General features: G+C 36.9%; 1 protein-coding gene and 1 long non-coding RNA gene across 3 annotated transcripts in view; one reads left to right on the forward strand and one right to left on the reverse strand.

The window, feature by feature from the left end:
* The first annotated feature begins 4,356 nt into the window (after positions 1–4,356).
* Positions 4,357–27,640, forward strand: part of arhgef40 (Rho guanine nucleotide exchange factor (GEF) 40) — a 57,719-nt gene continuing 34,435 nt past the window's right edge. The window contains exons 1-17 of the mRNA XM_048185332.1: positions 4,357–4,534; positions 13,130–13,219; positions 14,588–14,695; positions 16,386–16,671; positions 16,885–18,145; positions 18,324–18,550; positions 19,688–19,837; positions 19,909–20,023; positions 20,266–20,359; positions 20,459–20,545; positions 21,072–21,188; positions 22,316–22,414; positions 22,564–22,715; positions 22,830–22,968; positions 25,661–25,780; positions 25,932–26,123; positions 26,896–27,402. Of these exons, the coding sequence (XP_048041289.1) occupies positions 4,532–4,534; positions 13,130–13,219; positions 14,588–14,695; positions 16,386–16,671; positions 16,885–18,145; positions 18,324–18,550; positions 19,688–19,837; positions 19,909–20,023; positions 20,266–20,359; positions 20,459–20,545; positions 21,072–21,188; positions 22,316–22,414; positions 22,564–22,715; positions 22,830–22,968; positions 25,661–25,780; positions 25,932–26,123; positions 26,896–27,402 (3,747 nt within the window). The 5' untranslated portion in view covers positions 4,357–4,531. The remainder of the gene's footprint in view (positions 4,535–13,129; positions 13,220–14,587; positions 14,696–16,385; positions 16,672–16,884; positions 18,146–18,323; positions 18,551–19,687; positions 19,838–19,908; positions 20,024–20,265; positions 20,360–20,458; positions 20,546–21,071; positions 21,189–22,315; positions 22,415–22,563; positions 22,716–22,829; positions 22,969–25,660; positions 25,781–25,931; positions 26,124–26,895; positions 27,403–27,640) is intronic.
* On the reverse strand, positions 5,063–13,120 carry LOC125265230. 2 transcript variants are annotated; one of them, XR_007184234.1, is made up of 2 exons: positions 9,984–13,120; positions 5,063–6,270 (listed from the first exon to the last, which is right to left on the reverse strand). It is a non-coding gene; the product is annotated as an uncharacterized LOC125265230 (long non-coding RNA). The 2 variants fall into 2 exon arrangements; XR_007184235.1 differs by lacking the exon at positions 9,984–13,120 and adding an exon at positions 7,771–7,813.

The following is a 27,640-nucleotide window of genomic DNA, read 5'->3' on the forward strand; positions in this document are numbered from 1 at the left end:
TTACAGCTCCCTTTATCAGTCCATTCAAATGTTTAAAATACATAGATACAATATACATGGTGTGATAAACCTAAAATAAATAATTAAATAAACTAACAAACAAAGGGCGCAGCTTGCACAATCTACTCCTCTTTGATTGTCTCGTTGATGATGCTGAAGTGTGTTCCAAAAGAAGAGTTTTGTTGACCCCTACACCCTTCATCCATTCGAAGCTTTCACTCCGGAGGGTAAACCCTCTGAAGGGATTAGGGCATAGGGATGAGCCCTTCCGAATGGAAGGCAGGGTTTGTTGATATGTACGCTTCATTCCATGGGGAAACGGAGAGGGTGCATTTGAAGTCACTTTCGAATTACATCAGCCCTCCTCGCGCCCCATCGCACCTCAAAGGCTGCTTTTTTTCAGTTTTCTCATGATGAGAAAACAGTGCATAAAATGGTTAGGCTACATTAAAATTTGTCAATATACTTTTTTTTTTTAAATGTCACTTTGTCAATGAAACCCTAATTTCTGTTCAGCTTATTTTTGTGATGTAAGTCAAAATGAAATGCATAAGTTGTATACATAATTTATTTTTGTAATGTCATTTATTTGTTAAAGGTGCCATCGAATTGAAAATTGAATTTACCTTGGCATAGTTGAATAACAAGAGTTCAGTACATGGAAATGACATACAGTGAGTCTCAAACACCATTTTTTCCTCCTTCTTATGGAAATCTCATTTGTTTAAAAGACCTCCAAAGAACAGGTGAATCTCAACATAACACTGACTCTTACGCAACAGTCAGGATCATTAATATGTACGCCCCCAATATTTGCATATGTCAGCTCATGTTCAAGGCATTAGACAAGGACAGACAGTATTAACGTCTGGATGTGCACAGCTGAATCAACAGACTAGGTAAGCAAGCAAGGACAATAGCGAAAAATGGCAGATGGAGCAATAATAACTGACATGATCCATGATATCATGATATTTTTAGTGACATTTATAAATTGTTACAATAGCATGTTGCTAATGTACTGTTAAATGTGGTTAAAGTTACCATAGTTTCTTACTGTATTCACGGAGACAAGAGCCATCACTATTTTCATTTTTAAACATTTGCAGTCTGTATAATGCATAAACACATCTTCATTCTTTATAAATCTCTCCAACAGTGTGTAATGTTAGCCTTAGCCCATTAGCCACAGAGCACAGCCTCAAACTCATACAGAATCAAATGTAAACATCCAAATAAATACTATACTTACATGATCTGATGCATGCATGCAGCATGCATGACGAACATTTTGTAAAGATCCATTATATTATAGGGTTATATTAGCTGTGTGAACTTTGTTTGTGCAATGTATTATAGAGTCGCGAGTGCGGGAGCGGGGAGCGTAATGATTTAAAGGGGAAGCGCGTGGAATCAGCGCATTTATAATGATACCCCAAATTAGGCAGTTAAAAAATTAATTAAAAAAATTGGGTATTTTGAGCTGAAACTTCACAGACACATTCAGGGGACACCTTAGACTTATATTACATCTTGTGAAAAAGCATTCTAGGGCACCTTTAATGAGCCGGAGTCATTTCTGTAATTTTTTATATATGTTCACATGTGTAAATAAAAGAGAAGTAATTCTGTAATTTTTACATGAAACATTCTACTACACAATCATTTTTTTCATCCTGTAAATTAAATGTTTTTACATTAAAATAAATAGTTCTATACATTACTTAAAGTACCTTTAACAACTATTTACAACATAACTTTATGGAAGCTTATGTGTAGCAATATTCAATTTGAAATGTAATATGCAAAATGGCAATGCATTTCTGTATTTAAATGTACATTTTCCATACCATATATGCAATGTTTGGAGCAAAATGATAATTCAAATTCAATAATATAATTTACATTTGCTATTTCCTATACTACTTTTAACATATAATTTAAACATATATTTTAATGCTTTATAAGTTGCAAAATTAAATTGAAAATGTATTACAGAAATGATTATATAGGCTATGTTTAACACTTTCAAGCAAAAATCGAAGCAAAATGATTTGAATAACATTTAAATGTTATTTTTCTTAATTGCATTTGCACTCACAGTGCTATTGCATTTTCATCAAATGTCCCGCAATAAATGTAGCAAAATTCAATGTGGATTTGAAAATGCATTTCGAGCTGATCACTTCCCAGCCCCTCCCTGTCAATCAAACATGGCGGCATTTTCTTGACAAAAAAGATGTCCCGCAATAAAATTCCATTGTGTTAAAGCACTGCTGCTTAAATGTGGTATAGAAAATGCTGCTTAAATTGATATTTTATACTGGGATAAATCAGGGGTGGCAATACTTTTTGCAGTTGCCACCCTGTGCCACCCCGGTAGAGCCGCCCCTATTTGCACAACACTATTTGTGATAGTGGGTGCAATAAGTTTAGCTGCATATACAGTCAGTCTAGAAAGTACCAAACACTGTTCATAACTGAGCAAACATTAGAGCAAGAATCATGTGCATTTTGAAACCTTTCTACAACACAGTGCAAGTACTTTTAGAGCACTTTATATGGCAGTGCAGCAAGAGTCTTTTCTTAATTCTAGGTCATCACAGTGAAGAGCTACAAAGCCTCAAAGCAATGTTTGGCTGGGGGGGCTTGAGCCCCTGCCCCTTTGATCGCAAAAGTGAAAGTGCCCTTTGCGGTCGCATCGCAGTGCTCCCGCGTTCCCATTTCTCCCGGAACACGATTCCTACCGACGGAGACCCACGACCCCCCCGTTTTCACCTCTGCCCTCCAGGAGGTCTGTGCACGCCACTGATTAGGATAATGTAAAATCAAAAAACATTGATGACATGGTAAGCAAGGTTATGGGAGGCTAGGAATGTGTCAAAACACAGTGCATTGCATAGTGCATAGCCACAGAACAATCAGAGTGCCTATGATGACCCCTGTCCACTGTCCACTAAAGCGCTTACAGTGGGCATGTAAGCATCAGAACTGGACCTTTGAGTAGTGGAAGAAGCTCACCTTGTCAGATGAGTCCTGTTTTCTTTTATATCACATGGACTGCTGTTTACCTGGGGAAATTATGGCATGATGGGAATGTGATGCTCTGGGTAATGTTTTGCTGGGTCTGGCCTTTCATATAGATGTAAATTTGACATGTGCCACCTAATTTCCATAAACAAATATTTTTGCATGCCAGATACACTTCTTAATAACAGTGGTGTTCCCTGGAAGTGGCCTTTTTCAGCAGGATAATGCACCCTGCCACACTGCACACATTGTTCAGGAATTATTTGAGGAACAGGATGAAGAAATCAAGGTGTTGCCCTGGCCTTCAAATTCACCAGATCCATTTGAGCATCTGATGTGCTGGACCAACCATTCATGGTGGCTTCACCTCACAACCTACAGGACTTAAATGATCTGCTGCATCTTAGTGCCAGATATCACAGGCACAGGACACCTTAAGAGGTCTTAAGAGGTTATACATGTCCATGCCTCTGCGGATCGGCTCTGTGTTGGCAGCATGCAGAGGACCAACAGCATTAGACAGGTGGTCATAAAATGTTTTGGCTCATCTGTGTTTGATGAGCACTGTGTCAGTGGCGGATCTAGGATTTTGGCCACAAATTTAGGCCACAATGGGGCTACACTTTTGTTTATAGGCCAAGTTTAAGTCATGTGCAATTCTTCAATTAATGAGTTTTGCATACATTTTACCTCTTTCCAGCGCTTTGTTCATTAACTGTTTTTTAAAGCCGTAAGTTGAAGCACTTTCTTTATATATATATATATATATACACACACATATATATATATATATATATATATATATACACATATATATATATATATATATATATATATATATATATCCCGTATATTCACTGGCCCCGTCAATGAACCGTGCACTGTTCGTTGATCTAATAATCCGATATACTCTTCTCTTGTAATGCATTTCTACTGTTGACCACCAGATGGAGACATTTCACATGCTTTTATTAACTAACGGTATTATGAATTGAACTGAGTCTGAACGGTGTTTGTGAAAAAAGCCTCACTGAAGTAGGCTATTTATCCGTGAATTTACAAAAGAGGCATCACCGTGTCAATTTCACAAGATTGTAAGTGCTTGCAGATTTGACACTAAATCTTAAATCTGACACTAAATAGCTTATGTGGCAGTTTTAAAATAAAATAAATGATCATAACTAAATGTACCAAATGCATATTAATCAACTACAAAACTCGAGTAAATCAGGATGGTTTCAGTGTGTTTCTTCATATGCAGCTGATGGCAGTGGAGGGCAGTGGAAATAATGACTGCGACTCACTGTAGCTCTTGTTCTGCAGATGGGAGGGACTGACATGCCTCTCTCCCTCCCTCCACCATCAGACTCCTGCATTTCACAAAACTTCAGACTGGCAAACACTGAAGCGACGGTTAAATTCGAGAAAAGTGATCGTTTGTCTGTGTGGATGTTCAGAAACAGAATTAAGAGCGATGTAGTCCGGACGGCCGAGTGAAGTGATGGTGAGTACAGATGTCTTTCAGGAATTTTTACATTTGATATTTAGCAATGCTTTTATCCGAAACGAATTTAATATAATGAAAACACGATTAACCTTAACGAGGCGGTAGCCTAACAGAAGTGCTGCGATAGCTGAAACAAAGTTACAAAATTAACCTGTAGGTAACTTTTAGAAAAACTTTTACTTGTCGGTATGCTGGAATCGATGCTACTTCGTCCATATTTCGTTCAATAGCCTATATAACGTCTTCATTCATAAATGTATTAAAAGACATCGGTCTCTTTGTTTGAAACGACAGTAGGAATGTGTAATCCTTAAACAAATTTACCACATTGCAGGTCAAAAAGTTATTCTTATTATAGGAAAACTTGTTATTAATGTCATCAAACTTAATAAATAAAATGACAGGAAGGTTCTGAAAGCTTCTCACAGTGAAAAAAAACCCATATTATAGTACTAGTTTTATAGTGCTGATGATATTTGCAGTGATTACATGCTAGGTGGAAAGAAACCATGGATACTATGGTAAATGGGAATACAACAACAGTAAATAGGAAAAAAAAAAACTGAAGGTGGGAATTCCCCCTCATCTCATCTGAACTCACCAGGAAAAACTGCAGGACACACCGATGCTTAACAAACTCATGACTGTTATAAAAAGACTTCAGGGTTTCTGGTCTTTCTTTATGAATGTGTCTCATATGTAAAAAAAAAAAAAAAAAGAATAGAATGGAATAGGAGTGAAGTAAAACTAATATAATAGAGTAATTAAAACAAAACAGTTAGAGTAGTGAATACTGGTTTAGTTAAACCAATATAACTGAATAATTTAAAAATGAATTAGAAGAGTAAAGCTTAAAAAATAGAGTATCTGAATAACAGAATAAGTCTGACTTGAAGTAAATATAGTATAATTGCATAGATGAATAAGAGAATGTGGAACCAAAAGAGTAGAACAGTTGGATAATAAAATTAATGAATATAACCGAATTGCATAGTGAAATAAAACAGGAGTAAACTGAAACACACAGAATGAAATCTTTTATAGCACAAAACAACATTATTTTCCATGACTTTCTCAGTTTCATATGAATAGACAAAAATATTAGTGAAATAAAACAAATATAATAGAATTAAGGGAAGTTAAACCAATAGAATTGAGTAATTGAATTACAGAATAGTTGAGAAACATTATTAGGAGAAAAGTTCAATAAATGGAAGAAGTCTGGAGTGAAACAAACATAATAGAATTGCATAGCTGATTTATGTAATTATCCATTTTTTTTCTTTTAGAAAAGTTGTTAAAATGTATCAAATATGACCCATCAGGTTTTTGAGGAATGTTTATTTGTATGTCTTTCAATCATAATTGCATTGCATTATATGAACAGAATTGCATTGTTAAAAAAGAAAGGAATAAACTGAAACAAACAGAATGGTATCTTTTAATAACTGTAATTAGTTTCCACGACTTTCACACAGTATGACTGTGAATGGCTCAGAGAGCTCATTACAGACAGATAATACATGATAATAGTGTTAATAGAGTGACAGCTGTAATGGGGTTATTGCAGTGTTCTGGACGTCCTGCATCAGTTCCAAACTCTCACAGACGCTTGTTACTGTCCATCTGTTGGCATGTTTACAAATACAAACTGAGGCAGAGGTTCCGAATGCTGATGTGACTTCAGCTGCTGCCAGTGTTTGGTGTGTGTGGGACAGGGTGGAGCAGTCTGGCTGGAATATATAGAGACAGAGAGAGGGAGACTGTTTTACTTTGAGAGAAATAAAAAGACGTGATGGTGGTTTGGGTGAAGTTGCATTTTCCACACAAGACCTCAAATAGAGGCAGATGATTCATTTTCAGTTGGGAGAGGTGAGAGTACGTGGAAAAATACATCAATACACACTTACACACACATTTACATGTTATAGCATATGGTTTTATCCAAATTGATTTACAAATGAAGAACATCACAAGCAATTCATAGTGCACAATGTCTAGTTTAAAGTATATAAATAATATTAGTACACAAGCTAGAGTAGAAGTGTAATGCATAGGGCTGCACGATTTGGGGAAAATGTCATATTGCGATTATTGAGGTCAATATTGCGATTGCGATTTGCGATAGCGATATAATAAACAAATAGTATCATGAGTCATCTTGCTTGGTTCTCAATGAAAATACACACACAGATTACTGATAATGCTGAAATGTGTATTTCTCAACTCAAACTAGCAACAACAGCAAACAAATGCACAGCGTTTTCAAATTAAAATATTTTTATGAAATTAAATAACATCTTTGCATTACTGCAAACTTGTTATAATCCCATTTAAGATATTTGTTTCTTTACTAATCTGTAGTGGTTCAACGGATCACAAAACTCAAAGTTCGGATCACATCACGGTTATGACGTCACAGATCGGATCATTTTTCGGATCAGCACAAAAAAAAAAAAAAAAAATTGGATGGGGGTAACTTAACTTTGCATTTATTACTTAGCCCACTTAAACTATTCTGATACCATAGCATAACTGCTAGCCTAAATAATACATTATTAAAGGCAAGTGAACAGACTGTAAAAAGAACAAATACTGTACACCAATTACAACAAGCATAGATAAATACTACATAAAGTTACAAATAAAGTATAAGGTTTAACTGTAGTATTAATTTTCATGCACAGAAATGTAATAATTAAATGTAAAATGACACTGTTCATTGTATAAATTTAATATAGATTAATCTTTGTTAAAGCTGTGTTTTGTTGTTTGATTTACATGACAGACAACAGCAGGTATTTATAGGTTGCTGTCACTTTAAGAGTAAGACATGCACGCACACATCGGACAGATATACATCCGAATTCTCACCTCGTTCAATTAAGACATAACTGAATGTGTTCACATGAATACTTGCTGAGAGGGGTATTTTGACTGACATAATGCGTGTATGTGACCATCCAAGTGCACTGAGGACGCGAAAGAGAAATCAATTTGGAGTTCGCGAGCTATAACGCGCCTCTCTCTCTCTCTGTGCGCGCGAGCCTTGTATGTGCGTCATGTGCGCACCGATAACAGCGCTGCGTGCGATACCGAATTAAATCCTCTTTCCTCTTCAACCACTATTAATCTGGGTTTATAATCTTATAGCCAAAATATCGCCATATAACAGAGGTAGCGTTTTTTCTTGCCACCAGTTCAGTGACCGTTTGCTCCGCATCCATCTTTACCCGTTCTCTGCGCTGCACACCGGAAAAGTCATGACCATGCGCGCCACACATGCCAATGCCTAAACTGAAACTGACTGGTCTTCTTTTTATTAGTGGTGTATAAAATGGGCAAACAGCTCTCAGATAATGGGTTGTTGTGTCCACACATGTATTTTTTTTCTTTTTTTATTTATTTATTAACTTATTATTTTATTTCATAAAATCGCAGCATTTTGCGTCATATAATCGCACAAGCTTGACATCGCGATTGCAATTGCGATATGATTAATCGTGCAGCTCTAGTAATGCACCACAAATAGGAGGACACACACATGCACACAAATATTATTGTTAAGTATGCTTAAGCCAACCTTATAATATCTGAATGACATTGCATTAGATAACAAAACTTCAAACCAAGTGTCATTTACTTTAAAGATGGCACAGGCAAAACCTTTCACAAAAAGGAGTTTGTTGCATTAGAAATGGTAACGCTTTACCATGTAGTATTGTGCCTCTTTGTGGTGGTTAGTGGAACATGTTGATAGTTAAAAGTGATGAACTATATCTGCAAGGACACCTGTGTAAACTTGAGGACAACTGACTTTAAACAGCTACTAAAAATCATCAGAACACCAGCTAATTCAAAAACGAAAGAAAAGCAAAGTCAGTGTCGAGAAGAGCTCTACCATTGCTTGTTTTCAGTTGACTCTTGCTTTGTATTTATTATGCAATGACATTCAGACATTTTAGTGCCCTTAGACAGGCATGAGTGTCAAAACTCGGGGACACTGTAGATACACACATATACAATTTTTATTGGACAGATCTGTTGTGCACCACAAATCAATGTTTATAACTTTATGAACCATTCAAGACAAAGAATAAAGACTGTACCACTAATTGTTCAATATAAGAACTCAAGAGTCGCATTTATTTCAGAAATAATGCTTCTTTTTGTCCAAACTAGAGTGCTGAAAGGAACTAATTTATAGTTATTTTTATTAAAAATATATGATAATGATTGAACACTTCATGCCCTCCACTGTGTCCTGCACGATTTTATGTATATAAATGGATGGATTGTGTGTTTGTTTGTGTGTGTGTGTGTGTGTGTGTGTGTGTGTGTGTGTGAGGAAGAGAGAGAGAGAAAGAGTCTGGTGGTCACTCATCCAATACTACAATAATATAAATAATTTAATGAATCCCCCCGCCCCGCCCGATGACCACACCGTCCCCCTTGATTTATTTATTTTTTTATTTTTTTTTTACAATTCGACTTCTGAACACAAGTATGTGAATGCAGTTGTTTCTTAATTGTACACATTGTGTTCAGACTGTAATTCATATGGCAACAAAAGTACTCATTGCATTTCAAATACTCTGTGACTTTAGTTACATGACAGACTTAAACCATGATTTTAAGGCCGAGGGACATTCTCATTCTAGCATTTGATTGGACTGAAATCGGTGCAGTGCAGGATGAGTCATCAATATTTTGGTCTGTTTTTTTTTTGTTTGTTTTTTTGGATAGACATGATTTTAAATTCCTATATATTTGCAAGTATATATGCGAGGAAATAAACATATGAGCACATACATTACAATAAAAAGTTTAGGGGCAGTACGTTTTTTTAATTAAATTAAATTAATACTTTTATTCAAAAAGGATGCATTAAATTGATCAAAAGTGACAGTAAAGACATTTATAACCTAACAAAGGATTTCTATTTCAAATAAATGCTTGTGTTTAAAACTTTTTCTATTTATCAGATAATCCTGAAAAACATGTATCACAGTTTCCACAAATATATAAAGGAGCACAATTGTTTTCAAGATTGCTAATAATAATAAATGTTTCTTGATCAGCAAATTAGCATATTAGAATGATTTCTGAAGGATCATGTGACACTGAAGACTAGAATAATGATGCTTTGTATCACATTTTACAATATATTCACATAGAAAAAAAGTTATTTTAAATTGTAACAATATTTCACAATATTACTGTATTTTTTATCAAATAAATGCAACCTTGGTGAGCATAAGCGACCTCTCATCAACCCCAAACTTTTGAACAGTAGTGTATTTGAATGCAACATTTTTGCACAGATGTCTATAATATAACAAGAAAATGGCCTAAATTAGGACTTCTTTCTGTTTGAGATGTAACAGCTTGTCATGTATAAATTCCTGATTTCTTCAAATAGAAACCATTTGCAGACATCACTTACATGATTTAAGACGAAAGAAGCTGTTGGATCAGATCCTGAGGGTGAAGTTCCTCTTAGAAAGAGGAATTCTTATTGAATCTTTTTTTTTTCTATCTCTCTTCCCCCATTCACCACCTCTTTTGTTCTCTCTCTCATTGCCTGCATCTGGATTTTATCATTCTGTTCTTCAGCAGTGTCTGTCTTTTTCTCTCTCTCTCTCTCTCTCTCTCTTTATGTATCTCTCGCTCCCAACCAACTCTTCCGTTAGGATCTGCTGAGAAAGAGAGGAAGTTGAGCAGAACAATGACACACACATGCACACATGATTTCAGATTTTTGATAAAACAGTTCAAGAACTTTTTTTAGATGCATTAATACTTCATTAACCTCCTCCCAACATATGAGACATTCACACAACAATTTTCAGAAACTTGAACTAAGGATGTACAAAATAACATATTTTCCAAAATTGACTAATTGGTTTGTCTGAACAATTAGTCAGTCTTGAGGACGTCCTGAAGTATCAGACACATTTCTTAGGGGGTGTCGAAACAGGATGTGTTTAAAACAGCTGGCAGAGCGTAACTGATGGATTTTTAGATCAAAATATTTTAGAGCAAATCGTGAAGCAGTCCTACACAAAACCTTTACTCTCTGTGAGGTCGTTCCAAACCAAAAAGAGTAACACAAAAAGTGTTTTGTTAATATTTTTTAATATTAAATTGTTTCTTAAGTGAACAAGAACTAACAGAAAGAACCAAACAAAAAGTACCATAAAAAACAAAACAAAAACATAAAAAACATAAAAAAAAGAAATCGAAAGAATGAAAAAAAAAACACCTTTACTTTCTCACATTCTCTCTTTTTCACTAAGAAATATAAATGATGCATATGTTAATAACTTGTCAATGGTGTCAGTATTTGAATGGAGTTTGATGTCTGGTCCTAATCATTGCATGGAAAGAGCAGATGAAAATGTGATCTGTATAAAAGTGAAAAGATTCTAACCTAGATATAACTAACTAACCGAAAGAGAATACTAGTGTTTTTTTCTTAAACTGAACAAGGTGATTAAATTTCAAGCATTTATACTGCCTGACTTCAATATGTGCATTAGTTTGTCGTTATCCTCATGTGACATGTTCACCTTCCCCCAGTTTTGTCCAAAAAAATCATTTTTTCCCCCGTTTTGTCTTTAATTATGTTTCTCTTGCATTCTTTTTCATTTTACTTTCTTTCCTGCCATTTTCCTTCTCGGTTTGTTTTTCTTTCCTCACCCTCCCCACCACCCCAAACATGCTGGCCTTCCTGGCTGACTTTCCCTCTCTCTTTTCCCTCATCTTTTGTTTATTTCACTCACTGCTCCCTGAGTGGGAGACTTCTGAGAGCATAATATGTTTGTGAAGATGCTTCGGCATAATTGTTGTCAGATGATACTTAGAAGTAGTTCCTAATAGAAGGATTGTTTAAGCAGGGGAAGGGGGATTTGGAGAAATAGTGTACAAATAAACGAGAGGAAAATGTTCAAGGTTGCTATGACGACAGAACAGTAGTAAATTAAACATCAGTGTTCATGTGCATGTATATGTGTGCTTATTGGACAGCCTGTGTTTCTCAGGATGGCTTCATTCATAAAACACAAACAAATCGTAAAATCATTCTTAAGTAAAACATCAGACTTAATGCAACAATTTATGTAACAATGGATTCATGGACAGTTCAAACCAAATTATTTCATGAATGAGACCCAAATCTTTTTTGTGCATACAGGGCTGTACGTTAACATTTTTTTTTCACATAGCATTGGTGCGACAGTGGTTGAAAGTTTTGTAGCACAGGACATACAATGGTAGCACAAGTATAAAATGTCTGTTACCATCTCTGAAAATAGTAAAAGTAAACAATACAATAAAAAAAACAAAGTAAATAAAAAAAAAAAAAACAAGTAAAACAATACAATAAAATACTATAAAATACAAAACAGTATTTAAGAATAAAAATAATATAATAATAATAACTATAAAAAGTATGACATTAAAGGAAACCCCTTATATGGACAAAGCTATCCAGAGATCGCTGCATTGGAATAAAAAATGGATAGAGACATTTTGACTAATGAAACATAAAGACAATAAACATACAATCAGGACAATATATGGTTTATCTGTGTCTTAGGTATTTTCATAAGAATAAAGTATATTTCATTATGCAATGCTAATTGACATAGCCTTTATCACTGTATAGAATAGGCCTACTAAAAATATAATTTCTGCCTCATTCTGTGGCATGAAGCCACGTCAGATCACAAAAAGAAGTTATTTCAATGAAGTGCATTATGAAGTGAAGCATTGTGCAACATTATGAAGTGTTTTGTAAATGCTTCTCATTACAGGTTTGAAAAAAAAGTATAGAGTGTGTTTTGCTTTTTCAAATGCACATTATAAATGACTCAAACGAAGCAGCATTTTTTGCGAACCGATCTATTCGCTCTGATCTCAGTGGTGTGCTCCACCATGAAACATGCTGTGCATATTTAAGAATTGCAGCCTTTGCGATTTCTTAGCCAAATCACATTTTTGTTTTAATTTTGGTTAATCGTGTGGCCATAGATTAACCTCACACACAAACAAGCACTCAACAACCTGTCACTTAACACAAACAAGCGGCTCTGTCTCACACAAAAGCAAAACTCTATTGCACGTTTGCTGCTGTGGTAAATGTATTCATTGCACAGACTTTTTTCTGTATATATATGTCGCACTGTACAGCCCTGGTGTATGTGTCAGTGTTGGGGAAGCTACTGTAGGTTTGTCCCATTTCAAATACTTCTGCACTATTCTACACTAGTGTTTTGTTGTACGAGTAGACTATAAGACTTGAGATGACATTATCTTTACAAAGTTCTATGCTTTATGGCAGAGTACATAGTGTAAGTACACAGTGTACAGTTGGCCAGCTTATATAATTTGAGACACAAGACATGCTTTTTCTGAATTCAGTGTACTTGGCCATGATGACCATTTGTCCCACAGGAACTTTTAGATGCTGTCTAGAACACAAAACAGGAAGTTGTGTTTTTGAGGAGGAAGAGAAGAAAAAGCTGTCGGCTGTGATGACTAACATGTGAATCGCCTTGTCAGCTTCTGTTTATGTACTCTCTGTTTCAGGGTTCAGAGGCGGTAGAGGACTGTGTGCAGGGGGCGTTATCCTCTCTCTATCCTCCTTTTGAAAGCACAGCTCCTCCTCTTCTCTCTCAGGTAAAAACATCAATCTCTACTTTCTAACTTTATTCTATGACTTTTCTAACTGATTGGGCTGTTGGTTTTCCTGAAGCTGACAAACAAACCCAATATCATATAGACTTTCATTGACAATTTCTGACTGTAACTCCTCTAGAGTTTCCAAGCTATGTCCACCAAACTCAGCACTGTCCTTTCTTATGGTTTGCCATGTAGTGTGTACCCCAAATACCCCCCCCCCCCCAAAAAAAAAAACAAAAACAAAAAAAAACTAAACAAAAAAAACAACAACAACAAAAAAACATAGACTTTTACTTTATGATATGCACTTTTTGATTGCATTTTGATCCATGGTAAAGACAACTGTAGGGCTGTCAACACCGGAAGAGGAGCATTCCACAGAAGCGAATCCATGAACCGCATTATTAGACAGTTTTGTAAGGATGCACAGTTTGATGTTCACATATTCTTGTTGAAGAAATTACAGTGGTTGTAGCATTTCTATCATAAAGAAGTGGCCGATTATTATTATTATTATTTATATAATATTATATTTTTTATTTTGCTGGGTGGCCAAAAACAAGGCTTTTGATCATACTGCGTAATAACAACAATCACCAGGCTTTTGGCGCCCTCTGCAGGCATTTTTTTTAATAATATATATTATGTACTAATAACATTTCAAGGGAAAAAAAACTTTTGATGTATTTAAAGGATTAGTTCACTTTCAAATAAAATTTTCCTGATAATTTACTCACCCCCATGACATCCAAGATGTCCATATCCTTCTTTCTTCAGTCGAAAAGAAATTAAGGTTTTTGATGAAAACATTCCAGGATTTTTCTCCTTCAATGGACTCTACTGTTGAAGGTCAAAATTACAGTGTCAGTGCAGCTTCAAAGGGCTTTAAACAATACCAGACAAGGAATCTAGTGAAACGATCGGTCATTTTTGAAAAAAATTTAAATGTATATGCTTTATATAAACAAATGATCGCCTTCCAAGTGGTTCCGCCAAAACCGTACTTTCGTATTCTTCAAAAAGTTTACACTGTATGTCCTACGCCTTCCCTATTCAACTTACGGAACAAAGTTCCAGTTCCATTTTTTCCGTAAGCAGAATAGGGAAGGTTGGTAATTAGGGAAGGAATTTGGTAATTAATTTATTTTTTAAATAAATAATTATGAGAAGTGCCCTTTTTTCTACTTGAGCCCGTCCCCCAAAATGTCTGTTCATGTCCCTGATTACAACACTAAATAAGCACTAAATAAGTCTTCATCAAACCAACATTCAGTATGTCTTGATATTTTTTTACTCTGATTAGTTTTAGTTTCCAGTCATACAAATGTTCTAAAATGACAGCATATTTTTGTTTGTGTCATGTAGGTGTTCTCCGTACTTGAGTCCACCTATCAGCATGACAGCTTGAGATATCTGCTGGATTTCTTCATTCCTGCCAAACATCTTCTGCATAGATTACAACAGCATGCATGTGTAAGTGTTCTGCTAAGGCAAGCATCACTATTACTATCGACCATTCTTAGGGATAGAAGTTTGTTCAAATACCTGACCTTAAGTATTAAATTTCAGTTTATTATGGAAAGGTATGCACTATTATTTTTTAAGAGATGGCCTGGTGGATAGTAGAAAGACTTAGACTTAGACTAAATGAGGGACCTGAACCATATAAAGAGACCAGAATATCAGATGTGCTTTTTTGGTTTGAGACAGTAAACAATTTCCTACAAACCCCCCACAAAACTCCCCCAAAACCCCCACAAAAAAACACCTAGCAACCACCCAAAACACCTTAGAAACCACTTAAAAAATGTAAAAATGACCAGTTGCAATACCACACTTACTAATATTACTTTTCCCTTACACACATGGTAATTATTCATATGCAGTCAAACACAAACAAGCTAAATGTTCACTATGAAACTCTCACACTTACATAAATACATGACACACACACATTCTCAGCCGAATCTGTTTTCATTGTCGCTATGAGAAGCTGCCAGGGACGAGAGCCTCAGTCTGAGTCATGACGGTAATTCTTACCATATGTGTGTGTGAGAAAGAGACTAGGGCCTGAGAAAGGCTGGAGGAGTGTTTGGTTGAGAAATGGGGGAGGGATAAACAGACCGAACACTGGGGCACATTGAGAAAGAGGGTAAGAAGGGAATATCAGGGTGAGAAAATTAGGGGCTGTTCACTGAAGGAGGAAAGAATACAACATTCTTTAGATGGGTTGAAGATATGACTGTAAAATGACTGTAAATGACAGACCATAAAGCAGAGGCTGGGATTTCATAGAAAAGAGAGGATGATATAGGAGGGGAAGAGCATGGATTCCTCAACATAATTTAATCATGATCGTGTGAGTGATTAAGGATCAGGAGGGATTCATGTCATGGGATAATCGGTTCTATAGCCTGAAGAGAAAGCATTTGAATTTGTGTTTAGATTTTCGGTTGTGAGGTAAGTAAACACTTTCAAATGGAAGAGATGACAATATGATTAATGTGGGAGATATGTGTGTAATTGATAACAGAATTTAATATTTAAAGATGCAGACAAAGTTGAGATAATGATGAGCAATGTTTCACTAGCCAATAACATCCATGTGAAGTTATTAGCAGCAGCCTCTTGGCAAATAAGTGTTAGATGTCCTAGATACCCATGCCTATAATGACATTTCATTGGTCTAATATCCTGCTCCACATGACTATACATTAAACATCAAGTGTGTATTGATTGGCTGTGATTGTGTTGCATCATTTTGCTGGAAATATGCTACAATATAAGTTGGCACTAGAATTTCACAATTCTTGATCAACAATTTCACAATTATTTATCTACTTTTGATACCGCAGTAAAATAGTATTAGCCTAATTTAAATAAAACTCTTGTAAACTTACTGAAGACAAGTAACATTCAGTAATGAATTCAAATTCTGTGTGCACAGAAGATTGTCTCTCAGAACAGCATGCCTATATTGAATTGAGACCTTTTTTTTTTCATCTTTTTTGTGCCTGAATGGTTTAAAAATATTTAAAAGTTGTGTGTTTTAAGGTTGTGTTACAAACTGGATCAGTTTCAAGCTTGGATTTAATAACTGTGTTTTTCCATTATGACATTAGACAGGCTATCTTTGTAAGAAATCTTTCTCTCTTTCTCTCAGTCTCAGTATCTAGGCTGTCTCTTCTTGCACTCTGGTTGGCCACTATGTTTGGGAGAGAAGGTAGTGGTACAACTCTCTACTTTGGACTGGAGACTCCTGCATAGTACTGACTTCTACCTACAGGTGGTCCCATTTTCAACACGTTGTCCTCGCCTTGCTCTTAAGTGCCTTGCACCTGGTGGGCGGAATGTACAGGAGGTTTTAGTGCCGGAGTCACAACACCCACTGGTGTTTACCTCTGAGTGGCTACATTGCATCAACAAGGAGCGTGGCTGCAAGAGAGAAGGTAAGAGAAAAATGGAAGAATAAGGAAACCAGTGGTTAGGGTAGATGGTGGTGAAATGGGAGACCAATGGTAGAAAAAAGTTTCAGCGTAATTAGGACAGTTTTAGTGTGTCATGATGTCTAAACAATGTCTTAAGGTTTTGTTTGTCTTTTTAGAATGATACATAGAGTGCACCCTTTTTCTCAGTTCTTTTCAAACTTTCTTGCCATGTAGGTGGAGGATGTTTGGACACCTGTCTAGTGAGTACATGTGACGGAGTGGTCCGTATTCCATGGGAAGAGGTGGTCTATCCTAAACTCCTGCACAATCCATCCGATCCTCTCCAAGACAATCCTGACCCAACTGACTTGTCATCAGGGGGTTCAGGCCTTGGTTGGGGTGGCTCTTCAGGAGAGCATGATTCCTGGTCTTGGGATGAAGAGGATGACTTGCCTCCAGATGGGAACGAGGCAGAGATTGAGGCCGCATTAGAATGTCTGCGCAGAAGCAGTGATGACCACCTTTTAGGTGATGGTGCTGGAGATTATGTTGAACTGCTAGAGCCCCGAGGAGGACCAGATGGTGGTGCTGATCCTAAACAGCGATATCTGGAGATGCATGGGATATGTAAGACCAAAACATTACCCCTGTGTAGGAGGGGTAAAGCAATACGACTACGAAAGGGGAAGGGGAGAGGGTATGGGAGGACTGAACCTGGTGCTAGGGCTGGAAGTCTGGTACGAAGGGATAGCAACAACAACGGTAAGGATGGTGTAGTTTCCTGCAGTGACTTGGCTACCTCACGGCCCTTGCCTCGTGTCATTGATTTAGGTCGACAAAGGAGGTCATATTCTCCTTCGTTCCAGGACTCTGATGAAGGTGCTAAGGACCCAGTAGGTCTTGAATGCAGATCTCGTTGTATGAACAATCCAGCCAAAGAGAGGAGGCCAGGGGTAGGTAAAGAGAGAGATGGGACTGGAGGTACACTGCCCTGTCAGAGAAAAAAGGGATCAAGTGGGCGATGTTCCATAGATGCTAATGATGTGGCAAAGAACAACGCAGAGAGTCTTGGAGAAGGACAACAGGACCACAGTCAAAGATCACACTGTGGCTGTGATGATACAATTTTGGACAGTACTTTAAACAGTAGACATGAGGTTGCAACATTAACAAATCCCTCCAATGCTGCAGATAATAGCACTATCCCGTTGGCTGTTTATGGGGAAACAGAAGGCATAAACAAGCAATTGGCTGGACAATCTAGGACAAGTACAACATCCCTCCGAGATTCCTCCATGAACAATGCATCTGATTTATCAGGTTGTGCGCAAAGCAGAACCAAACATTCAGACAATACCAGTGATGAGAAAACAGATAAAATTATGCCACCATCAGGTACATTGAGTACCATGGGAGAAAAGCGTGCGGGAAAGTCAGAGAACTTTGTTTGTCCCAGAGGAAAAGAAGTAAAAACGGGTGGATTTAGAGCGCCCAGGTATGGCCATGTAGACATTTAGAGTTGCAAATATGAAATTCCAGTAATGCTTCAAATATTTTTGTTTGCACCATCTTGTTGTGCTCAGTACTGCCTGTACCATACCACAGATACCATACCACTATAACCATACAGAATCTGTTGAATCACTAAAACACATACATTTGCTTTTCTACAGGAGGAAGAGGAAAGCCAAAGGAGGCAAAGGGAAGGCCAAATCCAATGGCCGTGTCCAACATAAAGGCAAGGGTGATCCAGTCATCTCAAAGAACCAGAGCAAAACCACTCACCCAATCAGCCATTCTAGCCAATCAGAGGAGGCTCCTCAGCTATCCAAAGATTGCAAAGTCAGTGTACCAGCCACTGATGCAGAAACAGACGCAAAGCCAAAGGCCAAAGATGGAGGTATGTTCTGATCAGCACAGTTAATGCTTATTTGTGGCCTTACATTGAGTAAATAATTGCTTGCATTAACAGACCACTATATAGCGCGATTGAAGAATCAGAATTGAGTTTTGCAGAGAGCCATGTAAAAATATAAATGAATGATGCATGGTTATGCTTATGCACTGAACAAGTTTGTGAAAGGACTGCTAATGCCAGGTAAACGTAAAGCAGAAGATGAATCTACTTCATATTCACAAATACCAAAACAACATGTCTAGAACCTATTATAATGATGCTGTCTAGCGGATGCGGCGCTACACAACATGACAAATCCCCAACAGTAAAATTATGCCCCATTCATACTCCAGCACTCTGACACAAAAGACAAATGGATTTGCAACATGCGAAAAATTTGTCGCTTCCAATAGTCCGTTGCAGTGAAAAGACAAGAAAATATGACAAAAAGCATATCTCGCCCTCGGAATTACCAGTACAACGCTTGGGTAATGAAGAGACACCACAATGTGTTGCATGACTCAAAACTTCTGACAATATTAATTCAAACAAGTTAAGACACCACTTAGGGACTTCACATCACAAACATAAAGAGAAACCCATTGATGTTGAGAAATTGTAGTATGTTTTAAATAAATCCTTTAGAATTTTGCAATCAAGGTCATGTATGAGAGTGTCTTTATGTGGATGCATCTATATTCATCAAAGAATCCTGAAAAAAGGAGTTTCCTCAAAAATATGAAGCAGCACAACTGTTTTCAACATTGATAATCAGAAATGTTTCTTGAGCAGCAAATCAGCATATTAGAATGAATGTGTTGTTTTTCCTGCTTAAAATTGGACTCTTTGAAATCAACACAATAATGTTTTCCTCATTGATATCATATTGCATACCATAGAGGGTTAAAACTTATTAAAATAAAAAAAATAATATTTCACAATATTACTGTTTACTGTATTTTACATATATAAATGCAGCCTTGGTGAGCATAAGAGACTTTCAAGAGCGTAAAAAAAATCTTACATCATGAACATAAAAGGGGGTGGGGGGTGGTATCAAAAAGGGGGTGTGGCAGAAAAAGTTTGGGAACCACTGGCTTACTCCATGCGCAGTCTGTTTAAATTCAACATGTATTGCAGAAAGCCAGTCTGGCACATCATTTCCTGACCATTCCCAAAAAGAGATGGGATTATCTGAATCTGCTGCTCACTTGGAGTCCAAATCTCCCCCTCCTCATCTTCGAGACTTAGATTTCAATCTTCTGCAGTCGGGAAAGCTAAAATTAACAGGTAAATGTTCTTGCTTTTAATGGTTACAATATATTTGTTTTTCCTTTAACATTAAGTGGCTTCTTATGTAGGTACTATGGATCGACTTGGACGAGCTTTGGTTTTCACAGAAAGTCACCTCCCAGAGGATGGCTGGAACACAGATGAAATGATCAAAGTGTTGTCCTGCTATTATACCATCACCAGGTCTGTTATTTAACCCATATGGCAGAGACAATCACACCTGTCATGAAACTTAAACACATATTACATGCATTGGTTTCTTTGAATGAAAATATTTATATTGAGTGAGCTAAAGTTAGAGTTGGCCAGGGTTTTGGTAAATCCCCAGTGTTTCGCTGAATTTTAGGCTGGAGGGCACTATCTCATGACCTTTTACTGTGCTTGGCTAATGTGCATACTAAGCTGTGCTTATTTTGAAATAACAGACCTATGGTCAAAGAGAAGGGTCTTACCGTGATAGTGGACAGCAGAAAGTCTGCCCCGTCTGAACTCTGTCTCTCTGCACTGAAGCTCTTCAAGGTGAGTCAGTGCACTGACTGTGTTTGTGGTCTAGTTGGCACTTTGTATTGATTCTAAATCTGTTTTGTCTGTGTGTTTGTGTCGGCTTATGTTTAACAGGGACAGGTGGCAACAGGGCTTGACTCGATTCTTATCCTAACAGAGGAACAAGAAGAATCGACCCAACCGTGTCTGGATGGAATAGAGGTTTCTACACTGAGTTAATATTTATCAATCAATTTAGGCAAACACAAAATAGGAATAGAAGGGAATGGGCTTTCCAATTACTTTTTGTGCTTAACAACTATGTGACAAACATAAGAGAGATTGAGAAGAGCAGCTATTGGTACTTAAAGGGATAGTTATAGATGTGTCATCTGTGATGTGGAGTTAATATTAAGCCTAGTCTCCCTTAGTTACTGTTGCAAATTCTGCTTAACTATCCTAGTAGTGCTTGTTTGGATTATATCTGGATTCTTCTCTGTGTCATGGAAGGCTACATCCGAAATTTGAAATCCATCAACAACTTAAACATAAGATTATATTATTTATGTCACAGAGACCATCTCACAGACATATGGAAAGCAAAGATTTCAGAGTTACAACAGTTGGCACAGTTGGAACTCCACACCCCCAGGGAGTTTGTTCAGTTCCTGTGGGAAAGTTAATGTTCAGCCTGGCGCTCAAGCATTTGAGTAGATAATAAAACTCATTAGCTATTTTACTCTCTCAGGTGCATACAGTACGAGGTACGGGCATCCTTCAGCAGTTTGTGGACAAGCAGCAGTTGCCCAGAGAAATGGGTGGAGACTTTAACCACTCACATGAGGACTGGCTCACTTTCAGACTGGTAAGAAATTACTTGGCAAGTAGTCTTGCATAGCCAGATATTTGGCATGGTTCACATTACAGCTTATTCTGACTGTCAGCTTGTGGATTTCTAGTTTACTTACTATTAATAGTCTTAAACAAAACTCTGAATGTATTTTTAAGGATTTTACGCCACTTACCTGACAAACTTTGAGAAGTGTTAGTTCTTCTCAAAAGTGCTCACTGTATCAACCTGGTATATTGTAAATACTACTTTGTTTTTATTGTTTCTAAATACTACGCTACACATGACTGATGGAAATTGCATAGAACACCTTATAAACCTTTCAAGACCATCAGCTCTGAAGTCATAGTTTATATAATGAATGTGATATTATTCTTCATTAAAAAAAAACAAAAAAAAAAACACTATTGCACTATCCATAATCCTATGGCAAGATTCACCAATAGAGAAGTTACTGTTTACATGGAAATAGGAATAACAGAAATCTTTCAGTGATTTTTACAGGTGAGGAGAAACTAGCACTTACCTGATATAGGATGTTGTAGCATTAAAGGTTAAATACAGTACTTGTGTTTTCTGAAAAGAAAATACACTAAAAGACTTTAAAAAAACCCAGACTGATTTGAGTACCTGCTTCATAGTGCTTCATGAAAAGTACTTGTTTATTTATTCCCTAATACTGTATACCAGGGTTGCAAAACACAGTTCCTGGAGGGCCACGTCCTGCAGAGTTTAGTTCCAACTCTGGTCCAACACACATACACAAATAATTAATGGGGAATATATTTCCTGAGCAAATGTACCATAACTTCTGCACTTTTACATAACCTGTCCATTAACATTCAAAACATTTTTAACATTTTTTGTTTTTTGTTTTGAATGGACATCTTCTTTGTGTGTGTGTGTGTGTGTGTGTGTGTGTGTGTGTGTGTGTGTGTGTGTGTGTGTGTGTAAACTTAGCACTTTGGTTAAATATATTTAGAATCTTTCCCACAACACAACATATTTTATGTTTAGAAATAGAGTTAAGTTATACTCATAAAAAGGACCAATAAACTTAAATCTAAACGTTTTAAGAATTACCACAAGGCTGATTCAACATCTGCAGCAGATTAACATGCTCTTCCTAATGCTCTGCACAGAGTTTGGAGCAGCTGACTGAGCGCTGTGAATGCGCCCTCACCCTGCTGGGAGACGCACTGCAGTCTATAGACACAGAACCACTACCTGACAGTATTAAGGTTAGGCAGCATTTGATGGCAGTATGATTTGCTGTCTTCTTAAAGTGTATTACAATACTTAATTGTTTGTGTAATATTTTATATTCAACAACTATGCAGATGCTGACAGATTAGTTGTTAGACTAATAACTAATTCTATTCACTTTCAGAATGTTCCCCGCAGCGCTGACAAACACAGACAGTTAATGACAAGCATCCTCACTGACCAGAGGCTGACAGAGCTGCAGCAGAGGGGCGGAGCTTGGCTGGCAGGTCTGGCCAATGGGACATCAGGATTGGCGCAGAAATCACCAGACTGCAAGTATGAATAGAATAGAGAGAGAGTAAATAATAATACTGTACAATTAGTTCACATTTCACTTAGTTTCAATTAAATTCAATCTGTTGCTTACATAATTCTGCTTTTTGCTTTTAGGGCTGCTTTAGCAGTGACCTCTAACCTATATGACAGTGTGGATGATGCGCTTCATCGTCTGGTGCGTGTGTCCAATCAGAGGGGTCGTGACCTCGAAGCGCTGGGGAGATTGGCTACACTTGTGGATAAACTGGACAAGGTACTGTATGTGTGAGGACAAAGAGTAGATTTGTCAAATTAATCAATTAATTCATTAATTAATTGGGTAGAAGTTAGGAATTATTTTAGGTAGACCATCAGACAGGAAAACAGACATATATTACACCTGCTTCTATTTTTCAAGTAATCCCGAAGACCTTCAATAGCTTTTTAAACTGGTGAACGAGCAGTGATTATGTCAGAGATCAAATTTGATTAAGGAATAACACATTTTATTAAATAAAGTGAAAAAGTAACTAAATAAATGAATCATGTAAATATTACAATTGTAATGTAAAATAAATTCTGAGATAAAGCAAAGCATTATTATCCAAAGTATTGTATCTAACAGATGAAGATTGTGAAGATCAGTGTATAGAAAGAAAGGCTCAAAGAAAGAAGTAAGATATTTTCAGAATGCAAGGAGAGGAAGAAGAAGCAGAAGAAGAAGCCCTGAGTCTTCTGAAACTAAACATTTTTTATGCTGTGATAGCGTAACAAGAAAGGACTAGGGAAAGTACCTACTGAAGTTCTTTGTACTTCTCTTGCAACCATTTAATGATGCACTCACAACAAAATGTACCCTAGCAGTTCTTATTAGGTCACCATGGTCTTTGTAAGACACATGGAATAACTTAATAAGCAATTGTGGTTTTAACACCTTTAGAACCTTTAAGAGAATATTGCAGATCTTGCATTATCTAAGGTCTGCAGAGATTTTTTTTTATACCAAGGTACCTCAAGTAATCAATTCTGATGGAAAACACACCTGGTCAACAGGATGAATCCCTCAATCTTACAGCCAAAGATCTTACATTTGAGAATAATCAAACATATCAGAGTATATGGTAAAATATATTTCTGTCATGACAACTCTCGGAGTGTTTGGTATGGTAATGGATATGACAGTGTAGATATATTTGGTCTTGGCGGAATAGATATGCTACGCTGCTGCCGTTGATTATTGCTGCTGCTGCTGCTGCTGCAGAGCAAGTACGGGACTTGCTACTGCCAATATATACACGACACGCTGCTGTGAGCAAGTAAGACATGCTGCTGCTGTACAAGATAGCTTACATGAATAACCGTAGCAGATCTATACAGGTGGAGCTGGGGAAGGTGGAGGGTTTCTGAAGCACGCTGTGCTACTAAGCAATGCTAACTCATGTATTTAAAGATTAAGCACGCAAGCTCATTGGCTACTAATACAGCAGGAACCAATCATCTGTGACCTATAGATAATGATGTGATAATTAGCAGGTGTGTTAAAGGACCTATTAGTCTGCGCCATCTAGAGTTTCATGCCAGAACTTTGTATGTAAATGGTTAAAGAAATCAATAACATGTAAAAGAATAATCATGCAACATAAAGAATATAATGATTAATGATGATTAAATGACTACATAGCTATCACTGACTAGAATCCATGAAGAAAATATTAATATGATTCATTAAAAGAAAAATTAATAAAAGACATTAATAAAAAGAATGAAATTCAATAAATTCAAAAATGAAAAAAATTTGCATGTGCCATAAACTGTGTTTGATTAAAAAATTTGCATATGCCATAAACTGTGTTTGATTAGGATTGTAACTCAACTCTCAAGGCCTGGAGTTGAACTATTTTGCAGTGTAGACTTTGGTGATTATAATGGGAATGTTCGAGAGAGTGCAGAACAATGAACTCATGCTGAACTGGTGAAACAAACAGTCACGTGAAACTGTGTAAACTTGCAGCTTTGTTGATTATAATGGGAGCATTCCAGTTGTGACGCATCGTGTCGCTCGCTTGCTTTGAATGACTGTTTTGTTTTTTTAAGGTTTTAGGGGAACCGTGCTGACCATTTAGGCAGTGTGTTGATATACTCATATGAGACCATGTGACAGCAATAAAGTCATTCAGGAACAGCTTGTTTTGGATGTGTTCATTAAGAAAATGGCATGCACTGATGATGTAAATTATATTAAAGGAAAGGGTAACATGAAAATGAAAAGGACCATAAATGCACTATATAATATATGAATATGTCTGAAATGGCTGTAGTTGTTGTTGTTGTTTGTTTTTTTTTGTTTTTTTTTAAAATGAAAACATCCGCTCTTTAATTAGCATTTATTTATATATTATCAGTTGTCATTTTAGCTTAAGTTTTAGTATTTTTGTGTTTTGTAATTTATATTATTTTTTTACATTTAGCTTTAATTTATTTGTTTTCATATTAATTTTAGTATTTTAATTTCAACTTATTTTACTTCAGTTAGTTGCCAAGGCAAGGCAATTTTGCATGTTTCATCTAATATTTATATTTTATTTCAGTTAAACGAAAATAAATTTTAATAGTTTTAGTTTATAGTTTTAGTTAACAATAACAACACTCCTAGTAAATTTCTCCTTTTGTGTTTAATGGAACATTTGAATTAGTGATTCAGATCACCTATCAAACGGCTAAACTGCTGAAATCACGTGACACAGTAATGCAACAAGAGGATCGACAAGAGGGTAAATGATAAGTAAATAATGACAGAAATGTATTTATTTATTTTGGTGAACTATTCCTTTCCTAATGGAAAAAAAATCAGCATTTACTAGTTCATAATTGTGCAGTCCTGATACATGTATTTTATCACAAATGACATTGACTCCTTGTTTCTTTCTCCCTCTGTGTGTGTGTGTGTGTGTGTGTGTTTGCTCTAGTGTGAGAGAGACATAGAGCACATACAGGAGCAGCTAGAAGACTATAAACACCCTCCTCTGTCTCTCAGCAGACTGTCACTCAAACAGCACAAGTTCAAGAGCTTCAGAGACTCTGCTATGGTCAGTGTGTTTGACAGCTACAACTGAAATGGGCTTTCATATATGATCTGTGATGCTTCTCATTTTCACACATTTGTTATTTTATCTAGCCTATTCAACTCAGGTGCAGCTTGAAACGATCAGCTAGGTTTGCATTTGTGTGCATTTATAGGAGCTTCACAGTGAGACTCTGGTGTTGCTGGCAGAGGTGGAGAGCTGGTCTGAGCTGGACTGGTCTGGTCTTGGAGCTGTGCTGGACAAACTCCCTCCAATAAGGGAAAAAGTGCGAGACATGTCTCACTGTCTGTCGGACTGCTGGACACAGCTGGATAACACACAACGGCTGCTGTCTACACTTACTGAAGTAAAGCACAAACAAATACACACACAGGGATCTCATATCTCATATTAATGTGAACAGGAACAATTATTAAACTATTTACTGTTTGCCAATGTGGTAACTGGTAAGGGAAATAAACTTACAGTTGGAATAAAATCAAAATTTTTGAATGCATGTTCCAGCTCTTTTTATATGTGATTCATCCACTCATATATTTTTTTAATAAATAACTTTAACCTTGATCTTTAACCAAAATGTCCTAACTGGCTCTTCTTGCAATGCAATGCCACACATTTTTTATTAATTGAAGTTAAACCAATTTATTAAGTCATTTATTAAATCGCTTGCAATTTCTGCTTTATGCCAACTTTAATTCAAGTCTTATAACATTTATCTTACAGTAAATTATGTAGTTTTTAGAATGTTTAAATTTTCCAGTAAAAATACTGATTGAAGGTGTGGTCACATTTATCATTACTCTGCGAAATCCAGGCCTTTCAATAAGAATCTGCACAATCAACATTTCGAGTGAGGGTGAAACATTATTGACAATGGATCTTTCTTGGCCGCAAAATATCTCTGATATTTAGTTAATGTGACTGCACCTTAAATTATTTATTTATTTATTGCAGTGTAGAAGCATTTTCTTAGGTGTTCTCAATTGTTTGGATCCCATATATACCATATATAGAATATATAGAAATCCCCATATATAGAAATCATTTTTGGCAACTCACTCCTACATACACACACTTATGCCAGTGATCATGACTAAATCTCCATTCCTTCCCTGCAGGCATCTCAGTGGTGTGATGTGGTGTCGTCCTCCTCTCCTTCCTCTTCCTCGTCCTCTCCTCTCTCCTCTCTCCCTCCTATCCCTCCATCACGTTTCCAGGACGCTCGCGCTCTTGCACTGGATCTGGGTGGAGGGGCTTTGTTGGACCTCTGGTCCCAGACTCTGGAGCGCTATCAGAAAACACTGGCTCAGTTTAAGAGTCGAATCCTGCAGGCAGAAAGAGGCTCGTCTACAGCCCAGGGTCAGGAGCAGGACATCGGGGGACGAGGGAGGACTCCTGCGCCCAGCACGTCCAGCCTGGGGGATTTAGAGGGCGAAATCGAGCCAGACTGGTGCCCTGGAGGAGGAGGAGGAGAAGGGGGCATGCAGTCCTGGGGTTCACTGGCGTCTCTCTTCCGACCACAAAACTGCTCAACACTCAAGATTGGAGAGGAGAAGAAGAAAGATGGGGTGAATCCAGGAGGGGGAAAGTTTCTGCAAAATCTGTTGCACCCAGCCAAAAAAAATGTTAGTGTTTTAGAATTGCAGTCTAGTGTTTAGAGTTGCAGTCATGTGTCAAAAGTAAACTTTATTGCTACTCCTGTCAATGAAAGGTGAACTGAGAAAACCACCTAGAAAACCACCAAACAACATCCTAACAGCTATCTAGAAACTCCCTAGCAACCACCAACCACTTAACAACATCATATCAACCACATAGAAACACCCTGGGAACCATCCAGAATGCTCTAACAAGCTCTAACAA

Source organism: Megalobrama amblycephala, linkage group LG3, assembly GCF_018812025.1.
Source record: "Megalobrama amblycephala isolate DHTTF-2021 linkage group LG3, ASM1881202v1, whole genome shotgun sequence".
NCBI classification, from domain to species: domain Eukaryota; kingdom Metazoa; phylum Chordata; class Actinopteri; order Cypriniformes; family Xenocyprididae; genus Megalobrama; species Megalobrama amblycephala.